This window comes from Apostichopus japonicus, chromosome 8 (assembly GCF_037975245.1).
Source record: "Apostichopus japonicus isolate 1M-3 chromosome 8, ASM3797524v1, whole genome shotgun sequence".
Lineage (NCBI taxonomy): Eukaryota > Metazoa > Echinodermata > Holothuroidea > Aspidochirotida > Stichopodidae > Apostichopus > Apostichopus japonicus.
Genome location: NC_092568.1, coordinates 11,039,068 through 11,061,584, shown reverse-complemented (window position 1 = coordinate 11,061,584; position 22,517 = coordinate 11,039,068). Strand labels below are relative to the sequence as shown.

Genomic DNA, 22,517 nt, shown 5'->3' with positions numbered 1-22,517 from the left:
CTCGTTTGAATGAGGGGGGGGGGGAGGGTGGTAGTTATAGGAGTCACCCGAACGATAAGGGATGGAGGGGTTGTCGTTTCAGCATACAAATATCCTCCTTCCTTCCTTATCCCACCAGCTCATGGTGTTCACACAAACAGTTTCAAAGTTTCTGTTTATGCTTTCTCGCGTCAACGTAAAGGAAATAAAAACTATTACCACAAAGTTGCAAAAAAATGGCGAGAGATGATTTGTAGGCAAAGGTACACATTAATAAAACATTTATTAAAATAAAATAAAATAAAACCAAAACAATGACTATATATTATGAGACTCATTTTTGTTTAAATATCCTACGCCTGTGTGCCTGGGAGCGTCTACTCTTTAGTGACGAAGCAAATGTTAAAATTAATGTTTATGAGTTCTTATTACATTATATATTATACATATAGATTAACAGAGAAGGCAGCCTCCTGAGGCAGTACTTGGATATTTATCATAACATATGGACTTAAATTTAAATATTTTTGCTCCTAATTATTATGTAAACATACGTCTTTGTTTTCTTTACAGTTTTCTGAAAACATGCATATGGGACGAAACAATTTACCTTTTATTCTTAAACCTAACAGATTAGGAAACTAACAACACAAGATTTAAATAAGAACAACTTTTTTTAACATACTCAAAATTTTTACAAAAATATAACACAATAGGCCTATATTTCGACGCTATGACTGCTCCTCCACGAAGTGTTTAAATAAATTTAATACAAGTAACTTTCATTTCATCTATATAACAACAAGATCAACTAAAATACAAACAGGAAAAGAAATGTATTAATAAATACATATCTGCAGTGTCAATCGCAAATGGACTTTGGTGGTCGGTACGATCAAAGTATAATATTTTGTTTTCTTATCATGAAACAAAATTGGTTCTATATAGTTAGTGCCAAATCCAGCGACCTTTTTAGTTAGCCATTGGGAGCGAATCCCCCCCCCCCCCCCCACCTTCTACCCCAACACACACACACACACACACACACAGAATGAGCAAGGACGAACCAAGAAATTGCTTACGGACGCAAAGTCGAAAAAATACAAATATAGTTAAAATGATAGCACTATTTTGTTTCTGAGCCCCATTAAAGAAACAAAAGTCATCATTGTATAGCGTTCACTAAACTTAGATTCTTTGACTCTTAAAAAAAAGAGGACAACAACTATGACTTTTTCTTCTCGCATCAAGGAGCTGGCTGCGGGCCTGTATAACTTACATTAAAATGGATGGGGTTTATTATTTGATCGGACGGTATATGATATAGGCGTTCCTAATTGTGCGTTGCAGGTACACTGTCTTCTAATCGGTACAAGTTTTAGGTCATTTGTGGATATGGTGTGGGGAGGGGGAAGGTGCTTGAACCAGCAACACTGGTGTAATCTTTACAATATGTTTATATTTCATATTTCAATTTAATAATTATATGGATCAACTTGAATAACATTAACTTCAATAAAATATTAAGATCAATAAGTAAAGTTTTTTTCTGAAATATGACAGTTGCGTATTACAACTATTGAACGATAACAATCTTTCTAAAATAATGTCATTCTGATGAACATTTTTGTTTACATGTAACTAATATTTTGATTGACTTTCATGTTGTTGCTTTTGTTCCATTTATCGTCAAAAACGTTATTTCTCTGCTTTAAAACACTTTTGTAAAATTTTACACATAGTTTACAAGACGTATATAATAACTCAAATATATTGCAAAATTAAAAATAGAAAAGAACATTAGATATAATAAAATCATCAACATTCAGAAAAAGCGTTTACATCATTTTTCTCTCTTAAATGTCTGTATCCAAAAGGATAATTTTCCAATTGATGATAGAGATATAAAGAAAGAAATAAGGCTAAATGAATTTTAGTAAAAATGATCATTTGTATATAATGTAACAAATCCACTAGAACCAACAACACCATCAGTGCATGCTACGTTTCAATAACATATTACTTTTCTAGAAACTAGTCCGTTGATATAGAAGACTCACCAGACAAACCGACTGGCGTAACTAGTTTAGTCCAACTGGTGATTTAATCCGCTCGAAAGGTGCAGTATAATTGTTTTGTGATCTCTAAAACCATCTTTCAATTGCATCGCCCATTTTCATGAATATTATTTTAGGAATTTCATTTCATATCCGTTTCCATTGGCTATTTGGGGGGGGGGGGGGTTAAGGGTTATTAGAGTAACAACGATGGCACATAATATGAGGTACGAATACATAAACTGACGTCAGCAATATCCTTAAAAATTAACATGCGAATATATTGTCAAAAATTAATAAATATAGAAATATTGAATTTGTCATCAAACGTTTCCAATTTGTGCTGAAAATATCACAAATCGAAATAGAAACTCTTATATGTATAAAAAAAATCATATCTACATTTTTTTTAAACCTTTGGGAAATTTGATGTTGGTGTCTATGCCGACAAGACGCTACTTTCAACAAATTTTTGACAAAGGCATCACGTGAGTGATAGCGACGCGCTGACTGGCTGGCTTTACATTGCGTGCACTAAACACTTTTAATTATTAAATTTCTAATATTTACAAACTCTCTAAAATAATTTCCTTTTCTCTGCATGTATTTTATATTTTCACAAGGCCTATAGTTTTTAGTCCTTATTTAGAGTTGTGCGTAAATAGGGTTAATCTACCAGGGGCGATAACAGTGGGAGAGCCTAAAGTTATACCAGTTCTGCTACACAATCACGAGTTTCGAAAAAAGAGTTTTAAAGAACGTTGTGAAACGACTTAATGATTTATTTGCTTCGATATTGCGTGGTAGACATAAGTTATTACCGGGGATATCGGTTGGTCATAACTGTTACCTTACCCCTCTTCATCCAACATCAATATTTAAGATTCCTTTTCTCACCTGGTGTAGATTTGACCGCTTTTCAAAACCAACTTTAAATAGGACACAAAGCCAACCATTATCTTTGGCTTATATGACAGAGATCTATGGAAAACAATTCTCCCCCAAACATGTAACTAACATATTGTTCCATAGGGAGATATCCTTCTTTGAAGATGTCATTTTCTAAAATCTATGATGTCTCAATGAGGAACGGAAACATTTCACCCCGCTGTTTGTTTTCCTTTCTATGTTTCAAGGTAGAACGTAAATAGTTTTGATATTCAAACCATGACATCAATATGTCACGTTAAAGGTTCAATAGATTTGATTTAGCATTTGCAAAACCCATCTCGATTACAGACATAATCATTGTTCTAACAAACATAAACAATTAGAAGCACATTATGTGGCTCTATGATGTCATGTTTAGACTTGACCAAGTCTTTAGCATTGTGTGTGACAACACATTAACTCTGTGATATCTCCCAAATGGAATAAACATCAATTTTCTTGACTGTATATGGGGACGTTGTGCAAGATAGTAATCTCTACAAATAACGATTGTTGGGTTTGTGTCTCGTGTATTACTGACCTCAACTTCTTTCTTAATAATTAGTTTTGTCTGTCAACTCAGTCGAAAGCAATTAATCAATGCGCGCGCGTCGTTCAAAGTATATGAAACCAACAAAGATAACAAAAATTAAAAAAGAGAGAGAGTTAAAGGAAATGAAAGCCGCCTTCCTCAGCCTCACAATGGAAATGTTTAGCCTATAAAGTTAAAACATAGTTCAGTTTGAATGCAGGGAGCGTATTGCCATCTTGGGTGTCTTTGATTGCTTCAAGCTGTAAGTTTAATTCTCCATTTCTTGATTGGAATTGGAAGTTATTTTCTCTGGGTCTCACTGCACTCTTCTTCATATAGTGAGGGTTAGTACTCTCCTCGTAAGGTACTGCACCATCAATGATCAATTCCTTCCCGACGGTTTTCATCTCGTAAACTTTGACTCCTTTATGCTCCGGATTGACGAAACATCTGAGGAGAAATTTCAAACAGTAACAAAAAACAAAAACGATATTTATTTATTATACTATTTGTAAATTGGACAATGTACCACCCTCATCCATCCAGTTAGAAAGCAAGAGGGGTTCACTAGATTCGTATATTCCCTAGATCCATGTGATTCCTGGTGACACTGTATGCAAGGTACCAGAGCTTCTAACTAGCATCACCAGCAAACCACATGGTTTATGCAGAAAGTCGATGGCTAAATAACCCAAATTCCAATCTAACCCAACTTTTCTTTAAGCTTTCCAGAAAACGAAAACAAAATGAAAAATGAAAAAGTGAAACGACAAACGCTCAACTGTTGATGTAATCATGGATGCAATGAAAGGTCTCATACAGCTTACTATATCTAAGATTGTTATCTTTTCTGACCTCATTCGTAGCTTTTTGTCTTAGAACGAACCATGTAGGGCTAAGGGGAGACGGCGGGAGGGGAAGGGGGGAGAGGGTCACGCAACAAATTCCTCTCGACCAATTGTAAATTTGCTTTTCAAACTTCAATTTGTGAGCATTGTGGAAAAACGGATGATTCTGTTCCTTTTCTGGTATGATGCATGGGTAAAGATTCTCCTTCTGTGAATGTTCCCCCCCCCCCCCCCCCGGCGCTCTTCCTCCCATGAATTGAAAGTTACATACGAGGTTTGTGTAAAAAGTATTTGTAAAAGTTGACAAATACGATTGGGTTAATTTAAATCGTTGAAAAGTGAGAGTTACTCATTTTGAGACATGTGGTATAGGAAGTCCTGCCATGGAAACTGAACAGTGTTAATCTTCGCAGTACTCAATGTACGGAAGTCTCCACGTACCATTTATTGGGAGTATAAATGGGTAACGTATATACCTAACGTTCTATTCAGTATGAGGTGTAACCGACAATTGGCTTGTCAACAGACAATCAACTATGTGGTATATACTTATTCGCTCACAAAGTTTAGGACTTAATGGATCATTAAATTTCATGTTTACAAATGAGATATAACAAAACACGGAAAATTGTTAATAGAAACCTTCGTGTGTTCATTGATTCTTTCTATCATGAGATGTAAAGAATAGTGTGTTTTTTGTTTTCTTTCAGAGAGTGGTTAGGAGTAGCTTACTTGAAATCGTCTCCAGTTCTTCCATATTTAAATTTAACTTGTACTGTTCCTCTTGGTTTGACCCAGAGAAGATATCCTCTATCGGCACTGAGTCTCACTGTCTCGCAGGGATCATAGCCACTGAAAATAAACATAAAATAAAAAAAGAGCATTGTCAGTGTACGGAAAATTTAAGACAAAAAATCACAATGGTTGCCACTGCAGTGGCGGTGACGGGGGCGTGCGTTGATGAACAGGGTTAGATAGTTAGTTAGGAGCATATTGGCCCGGCCCCAGCGGTAGCTTGCGAGCTGAGAGTTAACACAGAGATAGCAACGAATAAAGATCGAAAATTTAATATGAAACAATTAATTCGTATTCAATAATACGACGGCATAACTTCCATCAACAATGAATACTGTTTACATATAATTTACACTCTTGAACCAATACAGGCGAAAGAAAATATTACGACCGGTGCAGATCCGTATATATATATATATATATATATATATATACATACACGATTTTGGACAATCAGCATCACTATTTCTATTTCATTGGAAGACCAGAAGAAGTAGATGGCGCCATTCATATTCAGACTTGCCACTTTTCCATACATTAACCTGAGTAGGCCAAATTGTCGCCTCATTCGGATATCAATTTGGACGACCTTATTTTCAGGGATAGCTGGGAACGCAAATAATCTTTTTTATGACGAGAACGATAATAATGACTTTCAGGAGCTGGAAGACTCGAGGGGGGTGGGGGGTCGGGTGAGCAATAATTCTCGTGAAATATTCAGTTTGTTATATGGCAACTAAAAGTTGGTTTTACGCATAAAAAAAACAATAATAATAAAAACAAATAACAAATAGTTTGCTCTATATTTTCTCATTCCATATCCGATACTTATGGTAGTTGAGGTCGCCAGTATATCTACCACAAAAAAAAAAAAACTTTCTTGGAGTATACTGATCCTTGAAATTATCCCAAGCATTGAAGCGTGTTGTAGAATACCAAGATCACTGAATGTCTCACAACGCAACGTGCTTTCATGGTGATAGAAGAAAGGACCTATTTAAAGTTTGAGTATTAGCGGCATTTATGACGTCATGGCTGAATCGTAGGGTATTGGTGGAAAGGGTTCCTGCATCCCCAATCCCCATGCCATTATTTGATTTTCTGAAATATTTGGGTGCAAAAGAAGTTGACATCCTGCGAATGTCGAGTTGTGTGACCACCTAATCGACCGTCAAAAATTCCATAGACAAGCCGGACGAAAGACACTGCCAATATTTAACAAGAGGACATCAAATTGATTTATATGTAGTAAAGTTTTCTTCTCCGGAATCCTTAATCATACTGCAAATTTCAACGTAAGCGCGATGTCAAATAGCGGGAAACTTCTCCTTGATTACAACACTGTCTCGATCCAGACATTTGCATTTAGAGTTCTGACCGAATTAACGCAGATAATTGTCGAAATAACGTATCTAAAAGATAAAGTATACTGCGATTGAGGAGGCAGAAAAACCAGATGCAGATATACCATCAGAATTCTGTTCTTTTGTTGTTTTACCCAGACATGCGTCTCGCAGTCACAGTATAACATTATTCTGTCCATGTGAGTTTCACTGAATACAAGTTTAAGGTATGTAATTCCGTCACGTCTACATTAATGTTTATAGAATCTATATATATATAGTACAGGTTATATTGAATGATGTAATATCTAAAAATACATCAACATGTCATTTACTACCTGCAGAAAGAAGAACGCGTCTATGAGGTAAACAATGCAAGTTTTACGGACCGCGATGTATAGGAAGATATATAAACAAATTTATATTTATTATTATAAGTTAGGTTAACTCAAAATTAATTATACACAGTCAATATATTTTAACGAAGTTTGACACAACTTCTTAAAACCGTGACCAGTATGTTGCTATAATTTACAATACATCATTTGGCATATATTTTTCTTTGCCGATTTAATTATTGAAAATCGTAAGCTCAGGTATGTATGCCATTTGAAATCAAATGCATTATTGGTAGTACAGGATACAGGACTCGGGGTTTTTGACACTATAGTTCATTAGTCATACGCCAAAGCCAGTGCTGTGGCCGAGTGGATAAAAGCGGTGGCATTTGTAGCAATGAGGCGTAGCAATCGGGAGGTTCCGGGATCGATGCCCGGCCGGGTCATAATAAGGTGGGTTTTTCATCCAAGAGCAATGTACGGTTTTCCCATCTGAAAATGACTTTTCTAAACTTGAAAAGATTCCAACTTTGAGTTTAAATATGGAATTGGATGTCACCCGACGTGTAAGTTGTAATCCATAAGCCCTCGCTTTTAAGCGTCGTAAACATAACTGCTGCTGATTATTATTATTATTATTATTATTATTATTATAATATATATATATATATATATATATATATATATATATATATATATATATATATATTTATATATATATATATATATATATATATATATATATATATTTATATATATATATATATTTATATATATATATATATATATATATATATATATATATATATATATATATATGCCTCCTCCCGATAGAAGAGCACAGAAAGTATACAAAGACCTCTACCACAGATGTATATAGTTTCTTCTAGCTCAAGGGAAAAACCGATCTCACTTACTCGCCTGAATTATATTTATCATCATTTTCCTAGAACTTCAAAGGCAACAGTCAGCTTTCCGCTTAAATTTAAAAGAATATTTAAGTGCTAAATCGTTGAGTGCTTCGTAAACCTATATAAATATTTCTGCGCGTTTGGGTATTAAAAAAAACACAACCGAGCAGACTCTCCGAAATTATTAGTTTTTCAAGGATAAACTAACAACAATACTATAGTATATGTAAAGTTTTTTGAAGAACTTTTGCCGTTATAGCGGCTTCACAGACCACCTTTATACAGTGCTCCACGTCACGGAAGAATCGGGGGGTGGGGGGAGCCAGTCAACATCGGTTGCATTCATTCACCCAATATTTTAACCATACAATTACCAAATAATTACCATATTTTGAGTTAGGGACATGATAAAAACACGGGGTACTTACTTAAAGAACAATAATTTATTTTGTTTCGTACAAATGACACATTGCCCCCGGAATATTCTTTAAAGTGCTTGCATGGTTCTATGTTGGGTGAATTTCTTGAAGCTACTCAACCTTTCAGACTCTCTAAAAGATATCTCTATCAGGATATATATGACTGACCTCAGTGAAACTGTTACGAGAAATCCTCCCATGCACCGATCCAATGGTGATACAAATGCACGTGCTTGTGTGGGTGTTTGGGAGGGCGGGGAGAAGGGGGGATCTTCCAACTACCTCCACAGTGTCTATAGGTACCCCCAATTTCTAAAGACGTAACTGGGCATTGTCAGCATAAACGAGCATACGGCGTAGGTCAAAACACAAATATAATGACCAGTCATAAAGTAACTTGAAATATATATAATAACTAATATTGCATTTAGATAATTCAACTTAAAGGTTATTTTTCTTAATCACACTTAAATCACTCATGCAGATTTACTGTTCCTTTCCCTTTGTGCATACTTGCAAAAAAATTCCAGAGGAATCAATTACCCTACTTGGGGCTCCTTGTAAATATTAATAATGATAATAACTAAAACGAAACGTTTAGTTTTTTTTTTAACAGGGAAGTTTCCATACACAATAAATTTAAATATCTTTATTGTATATAGCCTAATCAAGATATTACAGTTATTAGTATACTGAGAACTGTTAACAAATCCTATACCATGGTTATTAGCATGCCACACACGTAGCTTTGTCTATACAATTATCATATATTCAACCATACCAGATTGAACACATGCAGTCTCACATACCGAAAGAATACCATTGAGATCCATCCCGCCAACACATGTATATAAGTAAAGTCTTCATTTCAGACGGTATATTTATATTGAACTATTATGCAGTCAAATTCTCTATACACAATGAACCATCAAGATAACATAGTTAGTCCCAAAACGAAACTTACCTAATTCCTTCATCATCTTCATTACGAGATGTCTTTTCTAAATTGATTGGTGGTCCGTCCCCCGAACGGACAAGAAATTTACTCTCAGATGGCCAAAGTGAACTTAAATAATTTAAATCCAACGTAAAAGTTGACACTCTTCTACCACGAGACATCATGATGATAATAATGATGATGATAGTGTTGTGATTATATACTGTGATAAAGTGTATACATATACAGTTTATGCAGTTATCATGGACAGCCGTCTGTGTATAAATGCTCTCTACGCATCCCTTTACCGTATTTGACTGATCAGAGAATTGAAGCGACGTTATATTGGTATCACTATAGACTAGGATTGTCTTAAATGCCTACCGTCATTTCGAAACGATTAATAGGAGTCTTCAAATCAAAACATATGACAGAGGATACAATATACATGCAGGGTGTAATGATTGAGATCAACTGAAGGGAGTTAGATGGACTAGCTAGGATAGATGGGGGTAAGAGAGGGGTAAGAGACAGACCCCTAGCCAGGAATTCTGAGTAGGATGGGCGGTAACAACAACCTGAGGAGCGGGGCACCGATAATTTAAGGTGGCACTATATCCGTGTCCTGTAACAAAGCTTTTGTATACTTAATGGTGCCTCACATCGGGGGAGGGGTCCAGTAGTGTGCACCGGGGGGTCAGGCAGGGTCCCCCTGTGCCTCGTCCTGGCTCATGATGGACCGTGTTGGAGACAAACCGTTTCTGATCTCAACGATACAATTAATTATAGATAATCGAAAGAACCAGTTAATGCACTATCGACAAAGGAGCAAGGTTTTCGTCCACTTCAGTCACATTATGTGATTAAATGGGGTCGTCATGCACCCCAGGCTGACCCTTAGCTCTACACCACTGATTGTGGCCAATACTACTGGACTCATACTACTTCGCTATTTGTTAGGGATCTTTGCTGTAATAATGAGGATTTAAGATAAATCATTGGTGTTACAACGGCATTATTATGGCATTATTATGGCATTATTACATTATTACCATACTTAAATTAAGGGCAGTTATTGTTTTCTTTTTTTTTTCTTTTCTTTTTTATTATTGTCATCTTTAATGAGAGTAGTCATGCTCAGTGCAGATGCACTGCTTTCCAGAAGAGGCCTCAATTGTTATAACTGTTATACCCAGCCCATTGTCTTTTTTTTTAATTATTAAAGTCATGGATCGTGACTCTTTACGCACCCACCTTTAAACCTCATATTTGGTCCCCTGGGGTGTACACAGGCATGCAACTGTGTATATGGCAACTCTGCATTTAATGCCATAGATATTATTTCTGGATGAAAACCATTCACGATTCATCTCCAGGAATCGAAATGAATCCCATCTCCCCACGGCTATAGGTATTTCCCTCTCTAAAGGCTAACCCGTGTGATGTGTTGCATTCATGCATACGACCTGTCATAGCGGTCAAATTAAGGTCAGAATAATCCAACATCGACACACACACAAAGAGCAAACTTACATGTAATTCTTTAATTGATTCGGAGAAGGACTTTAAATATGTCTTCGCTGATTACTTGGCTGCTATTCAGCATACGTAGCAGGATCGCTATCTGAAAGCTGCCAACCCTCCGATGTTCATGTAAAATGCAAATTGCACGATTTCAAAGACCTGCGCCCTCTATACAAGATGGAGAAAGGGTTGGGGTGGGGGATAAACTATATGAGGGCGATATACTGTTGCCACGGTTACAAATATCTGTGGTTGAATAATCATTTGGCAGAGGCACATAAACGAAATTTAAGACAAAATTTCGGAGAGAGGTTTAAATGGACTCTCTTCAAGTAAAATGTTCTGGAATGCATAGCAATGGTAATGTCAAAGCTTAAAATATGTTATTCAGTCCATTCTATATATGTTCATCGTATGATGATTATATCATACAGCAGCTATGCCAGAGATGCGTGTGCATATTGCACGTTACATCCACCAGTTGTCTATGACACGTGGGTGTTCCATACTAACCTAATTCAAGGACAGTGATTGTTTAGACAACTGCAGAGCTATCATCATCCAGAGATGGTGATGTAGGCCTATCGAAAGGTGCGGGCACATTAGCTAAGTTACTATAAATAAACACCGTGGTTGCATTTGAGCATCCTATAGAGAAGGACAGGAAATATGTGCAAGCACATCACGTGAGATGAATTTCATCCACAGAAGATTGGTAAGATGTACTTGATTGTGGGTACATTAGTCAAAGTCATTAAACAAACACATGGTTCCATTACTGTAGTTTTATATATCGAAGAAGGGATGTCATAAGCTGAGCTAATGTATCATTTCATCTGGGGTAGATGAATTTCAAGAAGGGGGTTTATCAGTATGTTACTAGGTAAAAACATGCGAATCCTATAACGATCGTCATCCCTAAATATATTTGAATTCCATCAGACAGTCCTTGGGATAAACTCTATAGACTATTAATAAGAAAAATATTCACTAGAGAGAAATCCAATCAATGTAATCTTTAAACATTACATTAATAATATACAAATACAATACATTCTACAAATTGTATACATTACATTATATACAATATAATGTATATATGAAGCAGTATAAGGTACAGTTTAATATACACGATACAGTTTAAACCTACACACTATAAGGTTCCCTCGTAATGCCTTCAGGGCCCAGGTATATATATAGCGCTATATGTGCTATATTATGGCGTGTGTTGCAATAGTTAAGTGAAGACACAGTATTAGATTACTATAATGGAGACAATTATTCACTACAGGGAAATCAATTCGATGTTATAAATATGCGTGCAATATCCCTGAACAGTTACCGTATATAGGCCTTAAACAACTATAATTATGGCTCATCCACAACGGGTTATAGGCCTCAGTACAGTCTATACGTGGTCATGATACAACTGTCATAGGATGAACCTTATATAAATGGGCGCAACCACAATATACGCACTGAGGGAGGGGCGGAGAGGGGGAGAAGATGTTATATCGTTAAATGGGAGGCATAGGCCCTCCCCTTTCAGAAAGTTTGGTAGAATGATTAGTTGCAAACTTGTGCTACATTGTGTGATCTAAAGCTACCCACCCCCATACTATGTATGTATGTATGTATATGTGATCTTCCCGCAAGCAGGAACTCGCGAAAGAAGCCATGGAGGCTTGTAGACTCGCAAGCTGACCGAAGCCAATCTCTCGGCACACATCCATTTAACGTCCATGTCGGGAAGTTGTTATTGAACAACACCCTTGCCAGACGACACACATTGCTGTCGGCGGGGAATCGAACCGGGGATCTCATGACTGGGAGACGCCGGCGTTAACCACTAGGCTATACACTCCGCCATACTATAATAAAGATAGTTTTAAAGTAGGCCTATATTTGAGATATACTTTAATGTAATCGATATACACTATAGTGTACAGCGATATATGCCGTGTGCATTGTTATGTGCGAATTTATGTAGGTTCTGCGTATTGCCTACCGTATACAATGTGGTGTTGGTGTATTAGTTATTTCTACTGCAATACCAGACACAATTATTATGTAAGGGGAAGGGGGGGGGTTATGAAGGGTACTGAAGATCATGCTATGAAACAATCATGTAAGACATTTCCAATTACACCCCACTGGGAAAGAGAACATTATGGGATGTAAATTGCAATGGGCACTATGGATTATTGTTATTACTGTTTCAGGGTAGTTCTGAAAAACGTAAAGAATGTATGAAAATTCTGTCAGCACTGAAGCTCAATAACTGCAAGATTATAAAAAATAACAATAAACTTCTTTCCGGCTTGAGATTCAACTCTGACAGACGTATTCAGCGGGGGGAAAAGATATGTGATAAAGGAAAGACCCTGGGCCTTCTTAGCATTGCTTTTTAAAATAAAATAAAATGAAATAATATGTACCATATACACATCTCATCTCAGCGACTGTAAACTAGGATGCACTACACCAGGTAAGCCTTTAACAAAATTATAAGTTTGTCTGGTAATCGAATTTACTGGCATCAAACTTAAGTTGTAATTTTCGTTCGAAATATACACAAACAACCCCCCCCCCCCTTCCCTCCTTCCTTCCTTCCATAGCTCTCCTTCACTCCCCCCCCCCCTTCCTTCCTTCTTTTCTTCCCTCCCCCATCCCCTTGTGATTTCCCTTCCGAGAAAGTTGACAATGTATTTGCGTTACTTGAATCACGTTAACCATATTCTTGTAACATTCTAATTAGTTCTAGCCTTGAGCTACACTGTCAAATGTGACACTGCTAGGACGGGTTATTGTCAACAGAATTGAACCTAATCAACCTGGCATAACACAAGCGCAATGGAATGTGTATCAACATCCAATAGGGATTAGCCTCCCAACACAGAGATATATATAAATGGGCATGGCAACAGACCTTCAGTCCATAGTTAACCTTCATCTACAGTAGACGTGTGTGAATACTTGTGAGCTGATTCAGAGAAAGAGGGAGATACCTTACCGGTTCTTTTCAATGTAAATAAGTATAGTGAGGCCATGAGATACAACTTAAGACGTGCACGTAGGCAGAGCTCATGTCTATTACATCTAATCTATAGCTTCCGATTCAACATAAACAATCATTGTATGGATAACACATGACGGAATATAATCGAATCGGTCTTATGAGGCCACGATGTGACAGGTTCGCTTATAACAACATGATTTTGGGATGTATGCATTCGTCTATGGCGCCATTAAAATAGAATATGAAGTCATGTGTTGGACGTGACTGTATGTACCATCCTACTGAACGATGTATACCTATTAAAACTTGAGTAATAAATTGTGACCATTATATTACCGGACCATTCCCTTACAATGACCGCAATGGGATGTTAAGATAATTGCCTATATATATAAATATACATACACTATAATATATATATATATATATATATATATATATATATATATATATATATATATATATATATATATATATATATATACATATAAATGAAAATCGTAATGAGTTGGAAAATCAAGAACAGTGAAAAATGAAAAAAACTTCAGTGAAAACAGTGAAAAAACTATATATATATATATATAAATATATATATATATATAAAAATATATATATATATATATATAAATATATATATATATATATATATATATATATATATATATATATATATATATATATATATATATATATATATATATAGCAACTGGCTGCTTTAATAAATCCAGAAATTATGATCAAATATATACTCCTGTCAGATGAAGTAAGGCAGGGTCATTCTCAGGTTTGTTTTAAACCAGCTGTGGCAATTTTATTCACCAATCCTATCTCAAAGGAATTCCATGCATTCAGAAACTCATTAGATTAACATTAACAACAAACTGTGCATGTAATTACAGACCATGGATGAAAGAAGGCCTGCCAGGAAATCCAGGTTAAATTGTTTGAATACATGTGGCAGGCTATATAGAAAGACAAAGAATTGTGTAATGAAGTGAAATCAAAATATACAATTCAGTTATTTCTATCGATTGACTTGAGTGTGTACGAATTAAATTCAATGATACAGTCAAGGGAAACTCTGCATTACGTTCTTAAACAAGAAATGTTGGATTGAAGTAGATTGTGTTTGGGTTAATTTGATTGTTGAAAATATGCAGTTGACATTTTCTTTGAACCATCGTTTTCATTTAAAGTGTTTGGAATTGTTTCAACAGTTCATGCAAGGAACCTTCAATGTCATAATGCTTAAATGATTGTCAAAGGTTTTTAACGTGGCAATAAATTTGTTTGACAAAAATTAGTTGAATCATAAATTAGGAGCATCCGAATGGTGATAACCATGGATCTCTTATATTTGATTGAGGGACTCTCTATTATGTCCGCAGCATCGTTATGATTAACTCGGGGCCCGTGGGCAAAGGATTAGATGGGCCTTCAAGGCTATCGAAGTGAGCAATGGTGCGACCTCACTAGCTGAGATTCGGTTCCCACATTTTCTTTGATGATATTGTTTATCAACGCAATGTGTTGTGTGAACCCGATGTCTTTTCTTTCTAGACTATAGGCCAATCAGGGCCCGGGCCCGGTACTTCTCCCCATCTCGACTAGGCCCTGACGTTACGTCATTGTACGTATGAATATTATATGGTCAGACTGATGCAAAGTTATAACCCATCGCAAGATGCAGCTTGAGAATCAAGTACTTTTCTTTGACACTTTTAATTAGAAATTATTTACGGATTTAGCTATAGTACGATATAGGTAGGTCTATGACAGGGGAAATAATATACATATGCACCCCCATAACTGAGACTCTGTACGTGTTCTGCAGTCATGAATAAGTCAATCTAGCAAACAAAGAACAGTTGCGAGAACACTCTAACCTGTTTTATCTACCCGAACTCACCCCTGGACAGTTGCATGAATTTAGGTCTAACCAAGATAGACCACAGGTAGGTGAGCATTACCCTACGAAGGGAAAGCGTGTGACAATATTGGGATGGCGCTCATCATAAACTACTTGTGAGTCTTTTTAAGAACTGTCACCCAAGATAGCGCCTGGGCAAGAAAACCAAACAATTTGATCCTACCTCATGCCCGTCCTATAACCGTGTGAGTATTAAGGACTTACGGTACGTCATGTGAGGTGCCTTCGAAAGCCTTCGAAAATGAATAGATATTACATATTATACAACACCTAATTATATTCCGGCCATTTGATTGGTCAATTGCTCGTCGATTGCATGCAAAATCCGCTCTATTGCACGCTATGATGATAGAACCATTCGTTATACTTTTTTGATAGCACTTTTTTCAATGGTAAGAGAGCAGAGAAACCTGTCTGTTCAAAACAATCTGTTGCATGAGTGCATTTTACATGCAATTATATCCAAATTTGAAGGTGTTGTATAAAACAAAAAATGAATGGTTATGTGTGAAACGAATTACATCTTTCAACTCATGAAATATTTGCACTATTGCACACATAACCATTCATTATTTGTATAATATCCCGGTTAAAAGTTTCGTGAGCGAACGTCATGCGTATTGTTTATATATATATATATATATATATATATATATATATATATATATATATATATATATATATATATATATATATATATATATATATATATATATATATATATATATATATATATATATATATATATATATATATATATTGAAAGAAACGCCCAGATATAAGCCATAGAAAAAGTATTCAAACTTCCATCACCGACGAGAGTGGGAAGCCTACTTATACAGTGAGTACTTACTCGTATTCTTGCATAATTACACGTACTCGTACTTGGACGTTTGAATACTAACACATAGAAACATGAGTACAAACTTATGTACTCTCCTGATGCCAAGAAAATAATCGTACTTCAGGGCTGTTACATGCTTAGGAGGCAGGGTATGAACTTTTGCAAATCAGGCTATCAGAGCAGAGGGATAAATTAAATTCACAGTTGTCGCTTATTAATCATATTAATCACATTATATACCGCCACCTCACACGATGAGGCCCTGTATATGATTGTAACATTTCTTTTCAAGCTTGCAGCTTGAAGGTTTACAGTCTGCTTCAAGGCCAATGCCTTCTGTCACGACTTGATAACACTTAGCCCTTGGTCGTTGGTAACTTGTCACGACTACAAACTAAAGTGTGCGCAATTCAAAGGTCGCCCACCGTGGTGCAATGCAGTGCGCCACATCTTCGTGTCCCTCGAGGGAATTTCCATAGGGTGCAGCCACACGGCGCACGCAAATATATTCACAAGTTACCTCCCGGGTCCCAATTTATACACCTGGGTGAAGAAAGTCGTTGGAGATAAAGTGCCTTGCCCAGTGTCACAACGTAACGGTCTGGACAGACTCGAACCTACAATCGTCTAGATATCAAGCCCATTGCCTTAACCAGACTTGACCACCAACGCCCGGGCTCTCTCTCTGACAGATTTGAAATATCAATTTGCATGGTACTCAATTTGCATGGCACCCATAACATTTGTGATAATCTTTGTTTTATCAAGTTGTCATGGTGATGTAAAGTGAGGTAGGCAGTCTTCACTGATTTCTTTTTTTTTACATCAAATAGCCATGATTCTTTCTGCTTCACTTCATAGTCCATTTAATATGCACCGTGTATATAGGCTACTGAACAGCGTATAATTACCTACGCAGTCGGAAAACAACGAATTTAATATGTAATAAACTTCAGTTGGTTATATTGACGTTACTATATCAATGTGATCTATAAACATACATTATTTAAGCGGCGGGTAATTACGCCCATGCTGTCCAAAAATAGCCGTATGCTGAATGTGATAAGACTGATAGAATGTCCCACCGGATGTAGTGACATTGAACTGACAAACACTCTTAACAACGGCGCGTTTAATTACTATATAGCTGCTCAGAACATGCACATACATATCAATCAATCATACAGTTTTGTATACCGCCGGTAATTAAAGTTACAGAACAATTTTACCGGAGCGACCGATTTGAGTACCGGATATTCCCTAAACACCAGACGTATCACGGCTATATAGGTACACTATACATTACATATGACAGTATTGCAACGAATCGTGTGACTCGAATCACTATATTTCACATTGACATGAAGCGACGACTTGAACAAGTTTAAGAAGATTGCGAAAGATACTATAAATGATCGACTTGCATCACAGTTGTTGCTTCTTTCGGTATAGTTGATTGTTGGTATCTGAGTATAGGCTGAATGATAAGAATAATGACCACGGTTAATCAGTTACAATCAATAGTCGTGTTGTATTCTTGTCATGGCGTCTATAGACTAACCGACGATTTGTCCAGACTAACTCTAAACCCCGACTTATAATAGAAGACTGTGTATTTTTCCAACAATAACAGATCATATATAATTTTGAACATTTTTAGAATGTTTCACATTATGGCAGTGCCGTCATACGGTTAGGACGTAAATTCAACAATGCTTGATATTCAAAGGATTGCGCAAGAGATTAAGTAAGCCGTATTTGTCGAGATATATATAAACAGCTTCCCTTGAAACAGACCAACAGAGGGCGCTGAATACGCCCCCGCCCGCCCCCCCCCCCACACATATCCTCAGGTATGTTACGGTATTTTTGATGACCTCAGTCTGTTAAAAACTCAACCCATAATAATAAAAGTAATATTAAAAAAGTATACATTTCTTTCATCATGACAGGGTGAGAAAATGAACAAGTGAAATCAAGAATATTTTATAGCCAATTATAAAAGTTTAATATGTGTCCTATACTATACCAACAGTCGACTATGGTTATTTATATAGCCTACGTGTCGTTTATATGTGTGTTGCCGCCATATAGCCTACATACATCCATCAACTCAATTTACTTTAGCACGAACATCAAGACAGGTAATGTATCCGATACAAGAGATAACAAAATATTCATTTGACATTTAAAAGTAATTTATCAAGAAGATTGTAAATGTCGCGTCTATAAATGACATGGTAAACTTTATATGCAATTGTTTTACATTACGGACCGTGGAATTAACAGACTGAGGGATACATAATATATATATATATATATATATATATATATATATATATATATATATATATATATATATATATATATATATATATATATATATCGGATATCGGATAAGAGTCGGATGTTTTACAATTCAAGAGGGAATAGTTCTTTTGTTTCAGGGAGTATACGTAATTTACTAAACTACCTTGAATCCTGGCGACCTTCTTAAAATAATGTTGCAGTTTGCGTGAAATTTATAACAATCTGACGGAACAAAATTTCATTGTTAATGGAATGATAAAACTTAGTGCATATTATTGAGTCTGCGAACTCGTATTCTAGCGTAACGGTACCCGCACTTGTACTCACTTTCATTATAAATTTTGTACTCGAATACTCGGGATATTTTGAAAATGTAGTATATAGAAACTATCGCAATGTTAACTTGTACTGTTATATACCAGTGTACTCGCGCTTTGAGCCTAGTACTGGTAGCCTATACTCATCTCTACTAACGCCTAGGGAATCGGACTCGTCGTTGCACTCGTAAAACAAATATGGGATACGATAACGACAAAGAATATAACATACTGAAGTTTAGTGGTCACCCAAGATAGCAGGCAGAAACCATTGCGGTTTACAAACCGCTAAACGATTTTCCAAATTAAATTTGTAATACATATGTTACAATACATTGCATTAAATTATACACCACATCTTCTGTGTTAGGTTTAGTGGTATCGCTGATATATGAAAGCAATCAAAATTAGTGTAACTCAATAGATCACATGGTTACATTCAGAAGCACTCAATGGTGAACAAATATGACATTTAGCTCGGTAAGAATTTAGAATGGTACAAATTTATATATAGTCCAACGTTTGATGAGAGAAAGAGTGGCGGGACGGGAGATGTAGGGAGGTGGGGATTATCGTATGAATTGATCGCTCAATATTTTTAGAAAATTAGATGATATTTTCAGATGAATCGATTTCTTTAGAAATCATTAGATCGTTGGTGCTATATTATTCCCTAATGGTACGTTATACATCAAAGTATAGACTGGGCACATTACCATATAGCTGTGCACTAACTAGTTGAAAAAGGGCTTGAAAGCAAACTATTAAACACTAACGATTACTGAAAGGGTGGGGTGGGTTATAGTCATCCTCCTACCCCCTACCCCCCTCACCCCTTCCCCTTCCTCTCTTTCTCTATCTCTGTCTCTCTCATTGGTACATTCATACTTTGTCACCCACTCTCCGTCCCGAAAGGCATTCCCTAACTCCCAAAGACTTAAAACGCTAAATCAAATGTGCATATACACGATATATTCCAGCTATAAAGCTTCCCGAACGATACCTATATGCCTATGGTATAATTTAACGAGTTTTTAAATATTTGAGTACTAATACAAGATCGTGCTTCCGGTAGGAAATTTGATTGATCTTAATTAATGAAATAAATTGGTTCAGTTTATATCATTCTGAACACGTTGAACGTCTACCGGAATAGTGTTTCATATGAATACATGAAAATTGAGAGCTCCCAATGGTATATAGGCTCTCGCTAATACATGGTCAAGCAATTCCATGTACATCAGTTGTCTTAAGTTATAAATGAAATCTATGTAACATGTAAGTTCATGGATATTAACACCAAATAAAAAATAGGCCTGAACATCGAGAATGATGCAATACTTTTCCGGCATCACAGTTTTCACTATTCCATTCTCTGTCCATCCTCTTTCAATATAAAACCGTTTCGTCAATCGTTGACAATCTTTAATTATTCAATTAATTAATTAATAGATTAAATTTGAGATCCAACACGTAAAAACTAACTTAATTCCACACCCCTTATACCCTGCCATGCTCATATGTTTCCAATATAAATAAAACAGAATACGCATTTTTTTCAAGGACCCTTATATCTCAATTTCTGTTATGAATTTATGACTATACATCAACTAATTTAAGTTTAAAGAATAAATTGTACGATATTAATGTTCCGACCTACCGTATATTCCAGTAATAATTCAGACGTTTTAGTCCATTATGAGTTGTAAACTTTTCGTATATTGTTAATATTTTAAAAGTAACTGTCTGATGTTTGATACAAAGTTTATAAAAACTGATATGAAATGAGACGAAATCAGTATCAAATCTGTATGCTTTCCCCATAACATTCTGCTAGATTGGTCACTAATTACTCTAGGTGATGAAAATTACTTTAAAAAAACTTTATAGTTTTGCGGTTTTCTTCGTTTCCAGATCTTATATCACCTTTCAAACCAGCAGACTTTTTGAGACATACGTATGATAATTACATATTGCAATAATCATGATAATTATATTCCATAGAAATAAAAGAATTGTGTTTCTCCCTGCCTGATTTTTTTTTGGACATAGCAAATTCAATTGGCGGGGAGGGGACCGGGGTTGGGGGAGGTACTGGAGAGGAAGGGCACGGAACATTTTGGGGTGTGTTTCACATGCCTCCACCGTCCCTCCTCCCCCACTCCCCATTTTTTTTATCACACCACTGACGCTAACAGTCCAAGGTGTAAGCTCCGGGCGTAAAAAGCTGAAACAATTTTTTACTGAAATATTTCTGTGGAGACATGATCATTATATTAGGTAAAACTTGAAAGTTTTTTTTTTGCATATTCATTCTTTAAATTGAGCTACAAAGTAACTGTTGTTTATTTAATAATTAAATTACCAAGATTTTCTGCCCATATGAAGAAAAAAAACTTTCAATCATCTGTTCATTCATTCATTCATGCATCTTTTTTTTTCATGTAGTTAAGATAAAAGGATACTCAATTTATTTATAGTGCATTTATAGACTAGAACAAAGTTGAAATCTAAAATGAGTTGTTCTTTAAGTTACTGAGTTAAAATTTTCCTGCTACATTGAAAATAAAACAAAAATGGATCGCTGTAACCTTGTGTTAGGCAGTTACGATGAAAGAAACTTCAAATGACATATGTTTAAGTTATATATTGAGAAATCTAATTTTTTTCGCTAACTAACCAAAATCATCTTTTGTTTTCTTCTCCGTTGAAATGAAACAGACATAACTTTGAGCATAATTGACAAGGTTAATATAATACGGATGGCATTATGCATATTTCCATTAAAGAATTAAATATTTCGAAATCCAAACTCGAAGTATTCAATACAACAATATCTTTCAGGTTTCCGCTCAGTTAAAGTAAAACAGACAAAAGAAAAATAAAATAAAAGAGAGACAATTAAATTATTTACTAACACAGTGAATGAATTACTTACTGAACAATAGCTCTACCCACCAACGGCGGTTCTTCTTCGGTGCTCGTCTCAGACATTGCTCGTGTCTTTACAGGGAAGTTGACAAAGAAGAAGAAGAGTTTTGTTTATGAATTTGTGAGAGAGGAAAAGAGGCCAAGTTTATTATTGCAAGCATCAAGAAACTCTGGACGATTGTGGTTATCGAGTGTTGAAATCATCAGTCGATACACCTGACCAAAATACCAGAAACTACGGCGTGAAAGTGGAACCATGATATGATGAGGTTTAATTACCCCTAACGGAAGTGGTAGTGTCTTGACGAAATATCTCTAATTGAATACAAGCTGAGTTAATTACGCGCTGCGTAAGCTCTTCCATTACTCACAGTAGGGGGCCCTACGGCAGGATTGAAAGTCTATCTTAAACCAATAACAATATTCAATTCACCACTCTTGCACGCTTTTAGCTGGGTTTTATGTTTTGTATATATATATATATATATATATATATATATATATATATATATATATATATATATATATATATATATATATATATACATATACA

At 35.7% G+C, this 22,517-nt stretch overlaps 1 protein-coding gene across 2 annotated transcripts; it reads right to left on the bottom strand.

Annotated features, from left to right (window-relative positions):
• Positions 1-245: 245 nt before the first annotated feature.
• Positions 246-22,238, bottom strand: LOC139970603 (uncharacterized). 2 transcript variants are annotated; one of them, XM_071976414.1, is made up of 3 exons: positions 21,972-22,238; positions 5,079-5,198; positions 246-3,948 (listed from the first exon to the last, which is right to left on the bottom strand). In XM_071976414.1, exons 1-3 carry the CDS (start codon positions 22,025-22,027, stop codon positions 3,684-3,686), a joined length of 441 nt encoding a protein of 146 aa, XP_071832515.1. In that variant the 5' UTR covers positions 22,028-22,238; the 3' UTR covers positions 246-3,683. The 2 variants fall into 2 exon arrangements, with proteins under 2 accessions (XP_071832515.1, XP_071832514.1); XM_071976413.1 differs by lacking the exon at positions 21,972-22,238 and adding an exon at positions 9,117-9,390.
• Positions 22,239-22,517: the final 279 nt, after the last annotated feature.